The sequence below is a fragment of the Beta vulgaris genome, chromosome 7, assembly GCF_026745355.1.
Source record: "Beta vulgaris subsp. vulgaris cultivar EL10 chromosome 7, EL10.2, whole genome shotgun sequence".
NCBI classification, from domain to species: domain Eukaryota; kingdom Viridiplantae; phylum Streptophyta; class Magnoliopsida; order Caryophyllales; family Amaranthaceae; genus Beta; species Beta vulgaris.
The window spans coordinates 31,616,655-31,636,915 of record NC_079208.1 but is presented as its reverse complement, the minus strand read 5'-3'; the positions used below and the strand labels follow the sequence as shown (position 1 = coordinate 31,636,915).

Sequence of the window (20,261 nt, the reverse complement as noted above, 5' to 3'; positions counted from 1 at the left end):
GAATTTCAAGGGTCATGAGCTCAATACCCTATAATTACACAATGTTACTTTTTTAGTTGAGTGGTTTGACATTGAAATAAAGCATTTGCATTAGCATCTTAGAGGAGGTGCCATGTAGCACATATACTTTTGTAAGAACGCCTCTTAATATATTCGTATATATATACCTGATAGCATGACTTCTACATATATCTAATTTGGAATCATGTTTACAATAATCCACTAGCATAAGGTACTCCAGTTTTAGGCAACCATTCATCACCAAAAACAAATGTAGACACTGTAAAATTGGATGCATCAGTTGCACTTAATAAATGGTAACCAACCCAACTCACTCTACCAGTAACATTTGAACCTGGTCCTGTGTTATTATATTCACCATAATACAAGGTATCCAAGGCAAAAGTACCATCCCATTCTCTCCAACCAGCGGGATCAACCATATTATCAATGTATGAGTGCATAAAAACAGTTCGTGAGTATTGCTTCCATGGCCTCCCCAAATACGTCCTCGTCGTGCCTTTACTATCTGCAAGATCTTCTGCTGCACGAATTATGCAATTTTCGATCGAAATACCAGTGTTTTGGTTCGGGTCAGTTCGTCCTTGAGCAGTAATGGCATTGAATTGATTTTCCATAGGCAAACGAGGATATATATTGCAGTTTTGAAACACCACATTTGCATTACCGAATATGAAATCTACAGTGCCATAAATGTCACATTCTCTATAGAATTGTCTTAAGGAATGCACGTATAACGTGTCTTGGTACCCTTCAAAACTGCAACTATAAAAGGCAGATAAATCTGCGCCGCTTCTTAGAGCAACTGCTTGGTGCTTGATTGCACCGGCAGTGTTGCGTATGGTAATATTCATTGCAACAAATCCTGTTCCAGTCACAGCTGCAAAAGATATATTATATTATAAACCCATAATTACCTTATATCCGCATAAAATTAAATCAACTCTTTGTCACTCTAGTTCAAAACCTAAGAAGTTTGTCAACTTTTTAACCATTAGCAATACAAATTATGGACTATACATAAATATTATTATATGCATGTACTGATCGAACATTAAGAGTATGCGTTCTAATATTTCTTTTATTCATATAAAAAGCCGGCAAATAATAACATTGGTAATTAAACTTCTATCAAAGGGGTATTATGTATGTTAGATATAACATATATTGTTTATGAAATCTAATTAATACGTAATGAAAACTATTATGTTAAAAAAAGGTTTGTCATGAAGATCGTTACAGAGATCTAAAAGGTCAGGTGAAATATATCTGGAGTTCACAATTATACATTTACAAGGTATAATTGTTTGGTAACTGTATGTTTAATACGTGTAATTATAAAAGTGGTTAGAATGTTTTCATTCAAACTGAAATAACATTGGAGTAATTATCAGAAAAAGAAGAGATCGCAACACTTTTATTTCTTCTTTTTGCGCAAAACGAAAATTAGCAAAGGAGTAGATGGGACGTTTTTGGTTGACTACTGTGAGTTGTGACGCAGAGACGCGGGCCGAAATAGAAGTCCATAATTTAATGATCTATTCATTTGCATTGTCTTTTTTAGTCAATATGTACCGCATACCATTGCCTGTTTAGAGGAATATCTGATTTAATTTATATTACGTGCAATCCTAAGAGTCAAGGGTGTTACGCATTTCTAAATTAGTATTAGGATCTATTTTCTTTAGGAAAATGTTTTTTTACAAAGGGTAAAACAAAATCAAATAAACGAGGAAGAAGAAAAATCAACCTTTCCTTGCCTTAATGGCTAGGATGTGGGCTAATTTAACCTCCTCTCTTCCTACTTTAATACAAGAAACATAAAGAAAACTTTTAGCTACTCGCTTTATATCTGTAATTATATTGTCTATATTTTTATCTGTCTTGTTGTGGCTTCTTAGCGCATGGATTGCCTCTTGGTTGTCTGTTTTGATAGTTATGTTCGAACATTTCCATTCCATGTCTTTTAAAGCCTTCAATATCACGTATGCTTCAGATTGTTCAGCTGAGTTCGCAAAGATCAACTCTTCTCCTTGAACCGCATTCAAATTTTTAGGAAAATGTTGAGTACCTCTTTTCTTTAATGTTCTTTTTACTGAATTCTTTCAGTGTGTTAAACTGGCACCATAATACTATCTTTTTCATGTATACATAATTCTATCAACAAACTCTAACCGCGAAATAGTGTTTAATAATATTTTGTTGATCATGTGGTTTATTTACTTAGTACTCAATTACTCATGCACCAGATCTAGTTTACTATGCCAGTGATAGATTTTTGTTTCTAGACAATAACTAGTTGTTGATCCAGGCGATGCCTCGGATCATTTATTAATATGAATTTGAAATCTTGAATCAAAAACTCGAAAAAAGTGGGAAAAAAGAGTTTGATTTCCAAATTTTTTTTCCACATAGTAATTTATAATATGAATTATTCATCAATATAATATAACCCTTGCCTTTAAGAGAGTACACATGTATAAATATATAATTATTTAAGAATATCCTATAATTTTTTTTGTAGTTTGACATTTAGGTTAATGTGTAAGAATATAGATATAACATTAAATAGTGTAGCATTGAGTTACAATGGAAATTTAATTGGTATAGATAGAAAAATAAAATGCTTAGGCTTTAAGATTGGTGATAATAAGTATTGGAGTTTCTGTACAAATTTACCTATAAATGTATATCATTACAATCAACATTTATTAATGATCTTATTATCTCTATTATATAAGGGAAGGTTGAAGGTTATGGTGTATCCCTATCAAATCACTAAAAACCCTCATGATTTTCTAAAACTTATAATATACCCCTTAATATTTACCAAACGCATTAAGTAACTTAACAAAAATAAAACTATCCTTGAATATTTTCTACAAACCAATTCAAAAAGTCAAAATTAATAGGAACTAGCCTCCAAAAAATAAAAGGTACTCTCTCTGTTTTTTTGTTCTTGCTACTTTAACTGTACAAGTTTGCCAAATGTACTTCATTGACGACCTTAAATATCCTCTATTACAAATTATTAAAAATGATAACGCTTGAATATTAATAAAGTACTCTTTAAGACAAATCAAATAAAACCCCACATGACTATATTTTTAATATATAATGTATAGAATTTAAAAGATTCTCTGTAATTATAAATAGTGTAAGATTCGAAGTAAGAAGAACGAAAAACAAAGTGAGTATCTTAGAAACGTAAGTTGATTAAAATATTTGTAATAAACTTGAATTACGAAAAAAATGAAGAAATAAAAAATTAATCAACTCGAAAAAAGTAATAAACAAAACAAAATTCAAACTTAACAAACTACAATATCCGTTGTTCTTTCTCGACTTAGCAAACATAACAAATGATATATTAATTGTAAGTGCATATTTTATTTATAAAAGTATTTGATGCATATATAATGCACGCCCATAAAATTAGTTTTTTAGAATATGAAAGTCAAACACATATTGCGTGCATGATGACTAGTACTATCATAATAGATGGCAATCCTACTAGTATATTTTTTAATACTATATGGATATTAATTTTTGGAAAATATACATAGCCCTAAGGGCTATGTATAAGAAGCTTAAAATAGAAATAAAAATTTGAATCAAGCATTTATTACCTCAAATGATGTGAAATTTTGTCATGAATTCATAAATTATTTCCATTTTAAAACATATATTTAATGCTTATATGTAGCCCTAAGGGCTACATATAACATTACCCTTAATTTTTTTCTTGATTGTAGTTAAAAATAATATTGAAAACAATAAATGTGCTTATTTTATTGTTATTACATTAATCTCAATATATATTTTCAAAATATTAGCTTTTATATATTTTTTACTAGATTTTGATATACACACGACTTAGAGTTATAAATATGCATTAAATAGAATTTATAAGTTAGTATAAATTTAGAAATATATACTCTAGGAGTCTAGGTCATAATTACAAGTCACATTATATAATTAATGCATTAACGAGTGTGCATGCAGTGTGCAATATAGGATGCATCTTCTACATTTTCTTCGGTATGAAGAAGAGGCCTATCCTGGTTCATTTTTCTTCATAAGGGGACTGAGTCTAGGGGGGACGGGGAAGCAAAGCTTAGGAATTGACAAGACCAGCCTTAGGAACATACGCACGAAGGAGACATATAAAAGGGAGGTGGGAGGGCCAACAGTAAAAATTACTTACCAAAAGTAGCCGACTGAAAAGTAGTATAATTGTCCACAACACTCCGGTTTCCAGTGATAATCGTCTGATTAATACCATCACCAATCATCATAATATATCTCTGCTTCTTATCAATGTAAACATTCTCCTCATAAACTCCAGCACTAACATATATCAAGAAATACCCATCATCAGCTTCAGTTTTATTAGGTGCAGCAGCAACAGCATCATTAATGGTACTAAAATTCCCACTTCCATCTTGGCTAACAATAACAACATCATTTATCAACACCTGATCATCGTAGTCAGCACCACCGAGAAGCCTCCCATGGCGAAGTCCAAGACTAGTCTCGAACACGGCTCGAGACTTGTCCGACATGTTGAAACCAGGGAGGCGACCACCATTGTGGAACAAAGCCGGGTGTCGCCTCCCATGTGACCGGCTAAGCTTATGATCAGCCTTGTCTTTCTTAGGAATCCAAGCTTTACTAAACAAAGATAAAGAGATAGAGTAGAGTTTAGTGTCGCTTGACAAAGGAGAGGTAATGCCGTGGTCGATAGACCAAGCGGATTCAGCAGACTTGATCCCGTCGAGGCAAGTCTGCTGATTGGTAAGGATGCCGCTGAGCAAGGTTTGGACATCCTCAGCGGCAATGGTAGGGAGAGTCTTATTTTCTTTCGTGTTTACCGCGGCGAAAGAGGTGGTTAAGAAGTCGATATTGAGTTCAGCTAGGAACATGCAGTCTTGTAAGGCTGCGACAGCGGAGGGTGTTAAGCGGAGCTTCTTACTATTGTGGAGGTACTTGTTGACAAGCTTAAGGAATTTTGAGGCTTGTGAAATGGAGCGTTTGAAGGAGAAGCGGCCGTATTCGTAGACATTGGCAGTTTTGTTATTATCGGATTGAAACATGTTTTTACAGTAGCTAGGATATTGGGTGGACTGGCAGAGTGTAGATGGTGGGACCGAGGCGGTGGCGTTGTTTGGGTCTTGTGGTGATAGTGGTTGTGGAGGTGGCAGTGATGAGAGTGTTTTTATTGCGAAGTGGTGGAGGATGATGATAGATGAGACAGTTAGGAGGAATGATGGGTGGTAGAGAGCCATGGTTTGAGAGATGGAGTAGGGAGTGTGCTATAGTCTTAGCTTGGTTGAGTGGCAAAGCTAAAGGGTGGAATTATATAGTGATGAGGGGATGCAGGGAAAGTGTGAAGTCAAATTAAAACTTAGTGGTGGAGTCGTTGGTCATAGGATGGTTTTTAACGTCAAATAATATTAACTCAAAATGCATGCAGAGTCTCACTGTTGGAAAATTTGCTAATATTAGGTACTTCGTAGTATGGCTATGTGCCAAATCATTTCTAACCAAATAAACGAATGCAAGGGTTAGACTCACAGTCACATATAATTATGAAAATATTGTCCTTTCAGCGTGTGGAATAAGTAGAATTATGCAAACAAGATTTGACCATTTGAATGAAGTGAATATCGGCACCGAAATATCAGCCTCGTTTTTGGAGCTCAAGGACGAGCCTATATATTAGGGTCCTGATTAAGTACAAGTTTTTAATGTTTTATTTTTCGGTCTAACCCGAAAATAAATAATTTTTTGGTCCGAAATTTTTAAAAGAGACGTTAAAATAAGGATGTAAGTACTTGATCATTTAATATGTCAATCACAAAACCAAAAAAAGAAATTGAAAAGATACACAATTAAATTACTAATAAAGAAATTACAAATAAAGTTACAACCATCTATTATAGAATGACCAAAGGCGGAAAAATTTAACCTCGACCGAAATAAAGTGATAAAAAATAATTGAAATTTATATTAGATAATATCAAAATTTTATTAAAAGAAATTATGAATTAATGGTCTGTTCTTTTTAATTAATTTGCTTTGCACTATTTTTAATAAAATATTACGAACTAATCTAAACTTATTCAGAACAAAAAACAATAGGGGTAAAATTAAATTTATCATTTTATTACTCCGATTCATTATGCATTTCTACAATATACAAATATCAAAATTTTATATTAAATGAAAATACAAGTGGGAGTATAAAACATAAACTAAAGAAAGATTGAAATTTATATGTATTAACAACCTTTAAGGGTCTACACATGACATAAGAATAAAAACATATTTTCATGGCCTAATCTGTCTACTTGTATGGCATAATCTATTTTCGAGTTCAGTCGTTCATTAAAATTAATCAGCAACAATCTGATTTCACAAAACTTATTCAAGTTTTTAGAAAAATTAAATTGATTTAATGTATTATACTTAGTTAATATATAAAAAATTCAGTGTGCCAATGAAATTCTCAAATAATTATAATAGTTCATGGTCGAAAAATGAATTAATAAAATTCAGAATTTGCAAAACCTAAAAAAATCGAATAAAGAACAAAAATTGCAAAGAAAAGAGAGAAATTACCCAAAAATTTTGAGCGTTTGACATTGAATTGAAAAAAAGTGGGAGAATTGAATAAGAAACTTAATTCGCAATGAGCTTAATTGTCGACAGCATTTGCAGTTTTGCAGTGATCTTTTCTTTTCCATTTTTTTTCTATTTTTCCTTTTATTCTCTTTTACCTTTACTTATTTGGGCTATGTGTTTTGGGGTCCTGGGCACCTGTCCCTCTCGCCCATGCCCAAATACGGCTCTGACACGAAGGTCCCCTACTCTTTTCCTCCTGCTTCCCATGATTTCCACCTTGAATTTTCCCGCCAAATTTTCTTGCCATGATAAGCTATCGTGCGCCCAGAGAAAACTTGGAGGGAGGCAACTCAAGGTAGGATGAGGAATTGTTATTAAATAGCTATTATATAAAGTTGACTATACTAATAAAATGGGAGAAAATTATACAAGTTTGATTAACAATTACATAAAACTGAGTGATAATAATAATCACATAGAAATGAGTTTGCTAAAAAGTATCATAGAAGTCAATTATAATGACATGAAAGAGTTTTATAAATAACATAAAATATTTTTTAAAAAAATGGCACAGGACAACTCAAAAATGACATGGAATAAGCCAACGACAACATACAAATGAGTAATAATGATATGGTATATAAAGAGTTGACAAATAATAATGAAATGGGAGAAAATGATAAAACTTTGCTGAAAAATGACACAGAACCGAGTTTGCTAAAAAAAATATTGTAGAAATTAGTCATAATGACATGAAATTGTTTTGCAAATGACATGAACAAATTTATAAAAATATGACACGAGACAACTCAAAAATAACATAAAATACGCCAATATTGACATAAAGATGAGTAATAATGATATGGTATACGGAGAGTTGAATAATAATAATGAAATAGGAGAAAATGGTACAACTTTGTCGAAGAATAACATAGAAGTGAGTAAAAATGACATAGAACTGAGTTTTACTGACATAAAACTCAGTTTGCTAAAAAATAATCATAGAAGTCAGTTATAATAACATGAAAGAATTTTATAAATGATATGAAACAAATTTATAAAAATAGCATAAGACAACTTAAAAATGACATAAATGCGCTAATAATGAGTTAATCACATAAAAACGAGTAATAATGATATGAAACAATCTTATTAATTGACACATATAAGATTTTGTTACACAACAAGTTATGGTGTAACATTTTACACCTAAGATATTTTTTATGTTTATTTTTTATGCACGAGAACACATATTATTAATCATATGATCAAGCGTATAGAAGACGTGTTGTAAATTGTATACCTATATAAGACATTATAAACTATATATAATGATTTATGGAAATACCTGAAGTCAAGGGTATCCTAACTTTCTAAGGGATAACAACAAAAATTAAAAGAACTTCCCACCACTTGACCGTTGATCCAATGAAGTGATGAAGACAAATTTCATTGTGCAATGACATCTAATCTGTCTACTACTTGGTACTAGAAGTCAGAAAATAATAGGGCAGACTTTCACAAACGAGACTTACTAGTGCGAAAAATCTAACAATAAGCCAAATACTTGCCCGTCAAACAAGGCCTCGTCAAATTTGTGAACTGTCCGCAAACTAGTGGGCACCTATAATAATGGACCAAATATTCACTATTACATACTCAAGATTGACATTAATTTTTGCAGTATTATTATGTTCTCACGATTGACACTATTTTTTACCGTATTACTATGTTATCACGATTGACATTACAATTTAGCGTTTGATCATATATGAGAATGTAAAATTTTAAACATTAAATTATGTAATTAATCTATTAGTACAAATTAATGTTCTTTTATTGTATTCTGAAAATATACATTGATACATATTTAACATCTTCTATATATCATGTATTATCCTCTTTTAACCTTCCCTTCTCTTTTCTCTCTCAAACTTTAGCCTCCTCTACTCTTTGTTCGCCAGTTAGTAACCATCATGGATGATTTCATACATGGTAAGCCCCATTTTTCCTTTTATTTTCAGTTTCAGTTCGTTTATTTTTTGTTTTGTTGAATAAAGTAGTCTCTCTTTATGAGGTTTTTTCAAACCTTAATATGGGGATTTTAGTATTTGTTGTGGAGATCTCATTCTCTGCCAGGGGAGTTGTGAGTATAGTTTTTTTGTGTTCAGGTAGGAGAAATTGTTCTCATTGGTTGAAACTCGAGTCTCAACATGAAGGTATTGGAATCTCGAATGTGGTCAACAAAGCTCGATCAAAAATGTTTTTCCCAAACTATGTCATAATGATAGACTCCATCATCAATAACTGCTTGATTCAGCAAATACAAGGGGGCTGCGTTGTATTATTCGATCTAGTTCATTATTGTTTCCTGGAAGACGAATTTGCTGTAACATTGTTTGATTGTATTTTGTTTTACTTTAATATCTACTGTAGATGTCATTTGGCTTTCAATAATGAAATTTATCTTTTTTCTAAAAAAAAACTGATATTTTCTTTATCAACATAGACAACATTTGCCTTTTTTATTTTTTATTTTTTTAAACCAAGGATGTCATGGCCTAGTGGTTAAGATTGAGGTGCATTGAACGATAGGTCACAGGTTCGAATCCCCGTCCCCTTCTTTGTACTTTGTACCGCCTTCGTGGCTCATATGGATCAAAAAAAAAAAACAACATTTGCCTTTTTTATACCGCTTCTCTTGGATTTCACCTTATTTAAATTGTAAAGAAACAAATTCCCAACGCAGAAAAAAGTGACTGATTTGATCCAGAGTTTACCTAACTGCTCATATTTTCTTCGTCTAGAAACAAAATTGAGTCCTACCAAAATAGTAATAAGATTACTGGGAGGCATACATGTAAGGTTTTCAAATTAGCCCGTAGGTTAAGTTCAATGAATGATAAGATTGAGTTTGAATTTGTCTAGTTTGGACTTGTTCAGCAATTAAAAGACCATACTCGACCATAGGCCTGTTTTGAAGTTTGAACATATGTGGAGTATTTTGATTTTTCGAAAGTATACAATTGAGTCCATTTAATAAAACTTTATTTTTTTGATAAGCAAGCTAGTAAGCAATAGTATTAGGCACAACCGAACCAGTTTAAAATACAAAGCTAGACAGCCACTCACAATCCCTCCTTGAAATTTTAACTGGTATCACAGCAAGGATATGCATTTACTAACTTCAGTTTTCATTTTTTTTTAACTTTCCTAGTGATGCTTGGGACACACTGTTGCCAAAAGAACTCACCAATTCTGCACATCCATAGTAGACTATAGCAACAACTGAAGGATTTATGTCCTCGACTTAAATGCAATTACTAATGTATAATGGATCATATTATAGAGATAATAAGTTCGTTATATTGGGCCGTCTATACGTCTTGCTAGGGAAAGCTATAAAACTTCGGATTAGTAAATAAATAAACCCAAAGCCCAATGTAACGGATCCTACAAGGTCACACATTAAACTTGGATCAACAAAAAAAACCTAGAGCCCAAGAGGGCCTTAGGGTGGCCGGCCAAGAGAGGGGAAAAGGAGAGAAATCTGACCTAAATACTTTCATATATTTGGGTTAGGCAGAAAAGAAAATAATCAGTTTATTCTCTTATTATTTTCTCTCTCCTATTCTCTCTCTTTCAAAGTCACGTAAAACTCCAAAAAACAAGAAAGAAGTTTTCTTCCTTTCCAACTAGCATTGGTGGATTGTTAATCCGGGTTGGTGGACCAAGTAGAGGAATCGCATCTGAGGTTCTTTATCTGGATTACTCAAGCTTTGTGGAATTCACGCTACAAAGGTTATTTCTAAACTTGTATGTGATCTTTAATTATATATGCATGTGATCCTGATTTAAGTGCTTATGAATTAGATTCATGAAATTCTGCTTCATAGTACTTATAAATTCCTACAACAACTTCGGCACACTAAGCAATTTTCTGGAAAATTTGGAACCTCTGGATCTCATAATAAAGGCCTTTTACGATCGTAGACATGAGTGTTGAAGTTCATCTAAAATTTAACCCCCTCCACGCACTGCCTACTAAAATGATATTCAAACAACAAATGTTCATGTGTTTCTGCATCAGCGTCGTGGCAAATTAAACATTGATCAAAGCTAGCAATGCTAGTCTTTGCAACTACATATTTGATAATGATATGGAGTCTGACATGATGGAAAATCAACCAACAAAAGAATATGTGACTTGGATTACTTAAACGACTCCAAACCGATTTATCCCAATGCAGTTTCACCCTATAACCAATAAGCTTCTCGTAAATGCCTTACACAAAATACTCTTGCATTTGATATAATTCTTGCTTTGGGTAGTGTTGCTTAATAGCATATGTTTGGGCCCATTAAGCCTCTAGTGGGCCACCATGCGTTCCAAGGAGCTTTGCCAGCATTACAAACCCTCAGTGGGTCCCACCCACCTTGGATCCTGTGCCAGCTTGACAGGATTATTTTCACACATTTCAAAACCTATAAATATGGAGCAGATCCCCATTCATTGAGGTAATGGATTCTAGACAAACCATTGCACATATTCCAATTAATACACATCAACTAACTTGATCGTCAGAGGGGCAATCCCGAATCCATCCCGCATAATACAAGTTTTTACCCGAAACAGGTTGGCGCCGTCTGTGGGATATCGAACTAAAAGTCATGGCCACCAGTCGGAGAAACCAAAGGCGACAGCGGACCCCCGTTCCATCTCGTCGCTCGAGGACACCATCCCACGAGATAGCCGATGAAACGACAAAGAACCCTCGGCAAGCCGCCGTTCTGTCGTCCCGCCATCAACATGTCCTCGAAGATGTCCACCCTCGAGAGGCCACTAGTGCCATCAACCCTGGTAGACCTCAACGGAGGGCGATTCAATCTCAAATAGAGCCCCCTCGATACGAACAAACCATCCCTAATCCAGTCACTCAGCAGTATCTACAATAGCTAGCAGATCGCCTCAGTGACAATCTCTAGCGTAATCTTCGAGCCCTGATAATGAACTTCCAAGCAGGAGGAGAAGGGACCTCGAACAGGCCACCCCTTCTTCCCATACCTCGACTAATTCTAGGTGGAGTACCTAGGCAGCGAATTGGCTACCAGGGCCTCGTCCTCCGTTCAACCCCAAGCTCGGGCCCCTGAGCAACCGAACAACCGGGAAATCCCACTGCTCAGCCCGGTACACATACATAAACTCTATGCGGAAAAACTGTTGATTCGAGGGCATGGTGCCTAAGATCTTGTAAGGGCAGCAAACCTGAAAGCTCCACCAACCTTCCCCATTCGAGGTGGCAGCCATCACAACAAGGTTTACCATGTTCCGCTAAAGTGATAGCGAGGGCCTTACATCCATCATGTTGCAAATAGCCAAAAAACCTACCATAGAACCTACGCTGTGTAAGTTGGCAAAGGGCAAGACCGTACGAGGCGAGCACCTCGACTATGAAAGGGTCCAACAGAAACCTCAACCCTAGCTCGAGGTAGGCCTTATAAAGAGCTATGCAGCCCGTTGGGGGGGGGGGTGCAGATGGTTTCCTTGGGTTCCGGTATATCCAAGGCATAAGGATGTTTAATCCAATAAGAGCTCTCGGGGAGTCGTAGATTTTCCGTCAGAAAATCCATAAAAGGGCCTCGAAGATGGAAGTGTGATATTCCTTTAGGCAGATTAGCGGTCCGTTCGTCCTTCCACTCATGCTCGCGGTAAGAGAGTGGTCCTCACTACTCTCTTCCATCACTCGAAAAACCTGGCTGTCGAGAACATCATCTAAGTAACTCCAAATGGCCCGGGGTCGAGCAATGGTAACTGAGTGCGGGGGATTATTTAATTCCTCCCCACCATCAGAAATAATGGAAATACCGTCACTCCAGTATGGTACGGCATTGAGCACCTAAGAGGGATCAAGGCATTCGAACGCCGCGGACACCATAAGAACCCCGTTCACCAGTATCCCATCGAACAAGGGTTCAAGTAAGGGAGGGGTCCTCGAGCTAGATGATATACCCCCAGTACCCTTTAACAAGGGGCTCCATCGAGAAATGTCCATCAAAGAGTCAAACAAATAAGCGAAAGAATAAGATCGCACCTTAGATAGAGGGCCCTCGAGATTCTCCACTGACTCAAAGCACGACGATCGATCTTCAGAGCCCTCAAGATCGTATGAAGAAAAAGGACGAGGTCTCAAGGGATTCATAATACACAAATGAGACAAAATAAAGTACTTACCTCCCCTTAGATAGATTGCCTAAAAAGGACGGTTGGCATTTGACGGGCTCAGGGACTTTGCAAGTGTGAAGAGGATTGGGCCTCCAAGTAGGCCCAAAATCACCATCTTCCCAAACAAGTCCCCGCAAACTCCTCGGGGTTGACTGAACCCAGCTGAGCCTAGTGGCGGAGCGCCACCCAACAACTCACTCCTTGCCGGAGATCTAACTCCTCCGATCGCCAGTACTACCCGTGATAAACTGCCGGGTAAACGGTGCTCGGATGGAGGTCAAAGACCTACACCTAGGCACTTCAACCAGATCGAGTGATGGATACCTCGGCCATCGCCGTCACCAAGGTCGACGCCCGTCAAGCGCTACGGCGTCATACCCCTCGAGTTACCTAGGGCTCATTGGCCCCTAGTAACCTCGAGCGAGGACGATCACGTCCTTGAGTTGCCCGGGCCTCATTGGCACCTTGGCGACCTCCCAATTAGCCCCTTTGCAACTTCGAACGAGGATCATCACCTCCTCGAGTTGCCAGGGGATCATCAGCTCCTTGGCAACCTCGAGCGAGGTCTACATCCTCCTTGAGTTGCCAGGTGCTAATCAGCTCGTTGGCAACTTCAAGCGAGACCAGTCACCCCTCAAGTTGTGTGCGGCCCATTGGTCCTTTGGGGGTTTCGAGCGAGGTCCATCACCTCCTCGAGTTGCCTGGGGCTCATTGGCCCCTTGTCGACCTCGAGTGAGGTCAGCCGCCTCCTCTAGATGCTTAGGGCTCTTCAGCCGCTGTATAGCCTCGAGCGATAACATGCAATTGAGATATCACCCTCTTGAGGTCTGACATTTCTCGAAGAGAACCGATCGATTGACACCTAAGGGAATTCCAGTAACTTCCGTGAAACACGTGGCATCCGGAATAGCCTCTTCAACATATTTCGCGTGGGGGCTAATGTTTGGGCCCATTAAGCGTCTAGTGGGCCACCATGCGTTCCAAGGACCTTCGCCAGCATGGCAAACCCTCAGTGGGTCCCACCCACCTTGGATCCTGCGCCAGCTTGACAGGAACATTTTCACACATTTCAACACCTGTAAATATGGAGCAGATCCCCATTTATTGAGGTAATGGATTCTAGACAAACCAATTCACAGATTCCAATTATTACACATCAACTGACTTGATCGTCAGAGGGGAGATCTCGGATCCACCCCCGAGGTAGTCTAACTCTTGTCTTGTGCAGGTCTCTCGGTATCCTTCTAGCACCCGGCCATCATTAACCTTAATCTGGAGCCATCCCGGATAATACAAGTTTTTACCCGAAACAACATCCTTTCACTAGTACATAAAGAACAATTTGCATCGGTTACGGGAGCCTTATATACGTCAATTCCTTGTTCAGTATGAAAGAATCAGACGCCAATTGCTCTAAACCATTTTATGTCGCTTAATACACCGACGCAAATGATTTACCATTTGTGTCAGTTGTTAGGTAACAATCGATGCAGACGATTGTTTTTCCAACTAAAAATTAGTTGCAAATTGTATCAAACAGATCCAAATATATAAAATTAGGAAAAATAAACGTATTAAATGAGACAAAAGAAACCCCTAGGTTCGAAGATCTAAAAAAATCAAAATATAAGAACAACTTTGCATTTAAACTAAACACTAGAAACTTCTTAAAACAAATGTAAAACTAAAACTAAACTAGGAGAAGAGCTATACATTCGAAGCCGAAAAATATTCAACAATGAAATAAATGTAAAACAAAAACTTATCTCTAAAACCTCTAGATCTAAACAGATCAAAATATAAAAGCAACTAGGGTATGTAAATATCTTCTTTCCTCTACCGGATTTGTCCTGAAAATTCTGCTTATTGTTGCTCTGCCTTTTTGCCGGATTCCACTAGAATTTTCGGATAGGTCTTGTCTGTAACACTCTGTTCTTACACAGAAACATAAAAAATAGACATCCCAAAGGTAAATAGCTAGAAAATACCCGAAATATTACCGTATGGATAGTCACCCCAAAGGTTCAAGAACCTATATTATTATGAAAGAGAATATCTAAAACCACAATGAAAATTCCAAACTAATCCAAAAGAGGCATGCAAACTTGATACATGCTTTGCTAATCACATAACCAAGGTATGAAATCTCTTTCAACCAGATTTCACACTTCGACAGATTAGCAAACAACTTTTGTTGTTGCAAGACATCTAGCATCAATCTCAAATCCTTTTCATGCTCTTGCTTATCCTTATAGTACACCAAAATATCATCAATGAAGACAACAACACATGTATCTAGGTACTCATGGAATGAACAGTTCATTTGATCCATACAAACCGCAAGAGCAATCGTGAGACCAAAAGGCATCACTTCAAACACATTTATGCGTGTTTTTATTGCTTATATATATGCGGAATGAACACGTATTTGACTACCTGATTGTAAAGTTTTCATTACAAATATTTTGAAGCAGAGAGGAGTCGCCAATAAGTCTTTAAAGGAAGACTTATAAAACTAATTGGATAATAGAAAATCATAGAGAAAACTTAAGGATTGATAGACTCTCGTACACCTGTCAAAAATAAATCCTAACAAACCTTCTAACAATGGAGTAGAATAAGTAGGATCGAATCTACAGAGAGATGGTCGTTCTAAACTAGCTTTTAAGGTATGGAGAAAATAAAAAAGATCAGAAATATGTGAATTAAGGTTCTAAACTAATAAATAATGAAAAATCAGACTAAAAATATCTAGGCCAATGGTTTACAATGTTTATACCAATTCAATCTATACAATATAATTCAACAATACTTGGACTAAGGGTGGAGTAATTAGAGTATTTTGTAAATCTTCGATCGGGTCTAAACACTCTTAGATCAGCATATAGTATGGTCGCTCAACATAATCAGATCTACCAATTGTAACAAACCTCTAAGGAGTATGATCTTTGAATTCTAACTCCTATTAGCTAAACATAATCCATACTATTGCGGAATTACATGAATTAAAAAACTATAACAAACTAATAGGAATTATTCTCATCCAATCCAATCATTGAAGAAATTTAAATCACAATCAAAGAGATATCAACATGGATTCCCAAACCCTTGAAATAAAAACTACTTTATCATGAAATAAATAACAAAACTAAATCTACAAACGAAAGCACAAATAAAGTAATCAATGAAGGAAACCAATAGAACTCATGAATTCATGAAGGAAAAAAGTAACTAGAGTTTGCTAAAAAAAACTAGACAGAAAAAGAAGTGGAAAACCTAAACTAAACCTAGAATTAAAAAATAACGTGAAAAGGAGAGGAGCGGAAAAGAGGGAAAACCTAATATAATTGAGACTACGTAACCTAATATGACTAGTAAAGTCATATACAAAGATAAGGAAAGCTGAAATATTCATTAAATAGAAGGATTGGTGATCCGCGCATATGAAAACAGATTCCAGCAGAAACAGTCCCAACTTCTGAAAGGCATAACGCCTTGACTATAACTATCCTTCGGCATGCCACCTATCGTTTGAAATATCTTTATTAAGTCTAGTTTCCAAATATGCTGGAATTACGCGATTCTAAGAAGCATATCAAAAGTTATAATCACATATAAGATCATCTTGTGAATTATTTTTTTCATTGTATCTCATTAGTTATTTCGTGTTATCCCGTTGATCCTAGAAGGACGAAATTGAACTAACAGGAAAGCGTAGTTTTCGTGCCTTGGAGTGATATATTCGTTTCCCTTGTAATCATACTTATAACAATATATTAGTTGAATTTTTCTTATTTTCGGATTTGGCTCGATCACTCAAAGAAATGACTATGAAATTCCAAAAGTTGGACAAGTTCAAAGGGGTGGGTTATTGGATATAGCAAAAGAAGATGCATTTCTTATTGACAACTTTTAATGTGGTGTACGTTCTTACAACACCATGCTACCGTTACCACAAGATGGAGAGGAAGAGACATTGGAGATTACCAGAAAGAGAACAAAGTGGGACAATGATGACTACATTTGTCGGGGTCTCTGTTACAGATACTTTGTTTGATCTTTAACAAAATGTGGAGAGTGAGAAGGAACTTTGGGATGATCTTCAGGCCAAGTATATTTCAGAAGATGCTTCAATTAAGAAATTTCTTGATAGTTATTTTAATTCATTTAAAATAATTAATGATACTCCTACTATAGATTAATTTCATGAAATTCAACATATTTTGAGCCAAATAAGATCACATGGTATGGTGATGGATGAGGCTATTGTTGTTGCCTTAATCATTGATAAATTACCACTTTCTTAGAAAGACACTAAGCATTCCTTGAAACATATGAAGGAGGATATGTTCATAGGGCTATTAGGAAACCATCTTCGTATTAAGGAAGGGATCCGGGCTCATGATGGGTTAAAGATACTACTACTAGTGTTCCTAAGTCTTCCGTGAATATGGTAGAGGTTGGTGGGTTTAGTGGGACCAAGAAATTCAATAATAACAACTCTAAAACCAATGTTTCAAACAAAAAGAGGAAGGCCCTCACTTGTTGGGTATGTAGTGGACCTCATTTCTAGAGGGATTGTCCTTCTAAGAAGAAGACACTACAAGAAAAGCTACATGTAGAGGCAATCATAGATTGCATCTAAATATATGTTTGTAGCCTCTAATGGTGATTAGAAGCAATTTTCTCGCTGCCTCTAATTAGTCCGTCGCTAATTATAGGTTGCCCCTAATGCCACCTTTTAGAGGCACACAAGTTATAGTGCCGCTAAAGACACTTCTGTTTAGAGGCAACCATATGTCTGTCGTTAATTATTGGTTTCCCCTAATGCCACCTTTTTGAGGCACAAAACCTATAGTGCTACTAAAGCCACTTACATTTAGAGGCGATCATAAGCCAGTCAGTAATTATAGGTTGCCCCTAATGCCACCTTTTTGGGGCACACATGTTACATTGGTGACAAGGCCATTTATATTTAAAGGCAACATAAGTTCGTCTCTAATTCTAAGTTGCATCTAATGCAACCATAAGTTCGTTTCTAATTCTAAGTTGCATCTAATGCAACCATAAGTCTGTCGTTAAAGGATGTTTTTAGATGCAACAACTACTAGAATTTCCACATTTTCGACAATTTTTTTGGGATTTTTCGACGTTTATAAGCGTCAAAATAAAAAATTATCGACTCCCTAAAGGAGTGGCGAATATTTAGCCACCGATAATTAACGACACTCATAGGTGTCGAAAATGTTGATGCTTTTTAGCATCATTGCAATGGAAGATGTCTCAATTTGAAGCTACTATATTGACACTTGTAAGTGTCAACATTATCGACGCTTTTTTTCGTCTTAACTAAATAAAGACGCTTATTACTTCGATAATTGCTAATGGAGCGAATTTTTTGACACTAGTGGAAAAAGGGTCAATTGCTTCCCTTGTTTAGGCACCCATTGCTTCGGTTTTGGGTTGAAGCAATTGGAGGGGAAGCAATTCAGGAAAAATCGAAGCAATTTGTTGGGTGCAAAAAATAAAAAAAAAATCCTGAAAATTGAGGATAAACAAAACTGACATTGTGTTATTAGTACGGTAACAGTTACAAGCACATTCTTACATCAACAAAAAAAATTACATTATAAATTAATAAAGGAAACTAGTAGTATAATCTTATTACTAACAAATTTGACGAATTGATACAAACATTCAGTAGAGGAAATAAAAAAACAAAAAATATGTAGAAATTCCATCTTCAACCGTCATTCAACCTTCAGTGAATCTTCAACATAAAACTTAAACTTGGATTAAATTCAATCTGCAAATTCAACCCAAAAAAAAAAAAATCAATAATTGCAAAATAAAAAAGAACATAAATCTGGAAATTGCAAATCGAACCCAGAAAATCGAATTAGATCAGAACCCCAAACACCCCCCCCCCCCCTAAATCGAATTATACCAAAAATGAAACCCAAAATCGAAATTTCACAATAACCAGAATTCAAGTTGAAAATTTTAGAACTTTAAAAAATCAAATCAGATCTCATTAAATCCTTCAAAAATAATAAGGGCTTGTTTACTTCAGTTTAATTTAGTTCAGTTCAATTTATTTCAGTTTAGTTTATCAGTTTTCAATTTTCTTCTCTCATAAACAATTATTTTCAACTCAATTCAGTTCAGTTCAGATATTTTAATCTGAAACCAATCTGATTCAACTTGTGTAAGATTAAAAACTAGTACCGTAAGTGCACGGTGTACGATATAGCACAACTAGCAAATACGGGTCGAACCCACAGGGATGTTGATGTTAAGTTGTATTGATACCGAGTGTAAGGAGATTTGTCACAAGCATAAATAATACTCTTAAAAAGAACTTACAGTAGCATTCACTGCAACTAAAAAGAAGAAAAACCATCCATACGAAAAAGACGCAGGAGCAATTTAATACTAAAGCTACTAAAAGAGCATGCATTTGAACTATCATGAATTGAAAGCATAGATTATGATAATATATCTAGGAATGAAAAGAAACAAACTCAAGACTTTAGAGATGAAATCAGAGTAGTTGATTAATAAGATGCGAAGGGGTTTAGTAAGACTACAAACAATAATCAAACAATGACAAGTATGGAAAAAAAACAAAGTAATTCTTACTCCACAAAAGAAGGAACGAACAAAGAACAATATATTGCAAAAAGCAGAGTACCAAACAAACGAACACAATAAAAATTAGAGAAAGAAAGGAACGAAATTACCATTACAATTGCAATTGAACGAATAAAAATGAAAATCAACCCAAACCAATTGTAATCCCAGTCGCCGCTGTCACCGATGATACGAAGCAATTTAGACTGAAATAAACTAAAACCTAAAGCTATATGTCGTCCCCCCAACTAATGTGAAATTGGATATTCTTATACCCCTTTGAATCCCTCCAACACTGTAATTAGGAGAATTACTTGTAGAGAGGAGAAAATGTAATCTGATTGTGCTTTCTAATTCCTAATTACACTCGAGAATTAAAGGAAGAAATCTTGGAATTTGGAGAATTGTCCTCGTGCTTTTACTCTTGTGCGTATGAAAGGAAACAGAACAGTTTCCTATTTTTCTTTTATTTTGCTTGCTTCTCTAATTTTCGCTCTTGACTTCACGTGATATTTGAAGAGTAAAGGTAGACTTGCTTTTCTCCATTGCTTGTACTTTGTCTTAGTAACTAGTACTTTGTCTAGGTAAGTAACTAGTACTTTGTAATTATACCCTTGCGTGCAATTCTTGAGCCCGCTTAAAATTTTTGACTTGTGTAACTGCGTAAGCTTGAGCTCTTATTTTGCAAACTGAATACCTATCATAAGATAAAAGACTAATTAAGCTCAATAGACGATAAAAATAATTACTGAATGGA

The 20,261-nt window shown here is 35.7% G+C and overlaps 1 protein-coding gene across 1 annotated transcript; it reads right to left on the bottom strand.

Moving 5' to 3' along the window:
* Positions 1–208: 208 nt before the first annotated feature.
* LOC104898919 (pectinesterase) lies at positions 209–5,479 on the bottom strand. Its single transcript, XM_010686045.4, has 2 exons — positions 4,229–5,479; positions 209–901 (listed from the first exon to the last, which is right to left on the bottom strand). Exons 1-2 carry the CDS (start codon positions 5,307–5,309, stop codon positions 210–212), a joined length of 1,773 nt encoding a protein of 590 aa, XP_010684347.1. The 5' UTR covers positions 5,310–5,479; the 3' UTR covers position 209.
* Positions 5,480–20,261: the final 14,782 nt, after the last annotated feature.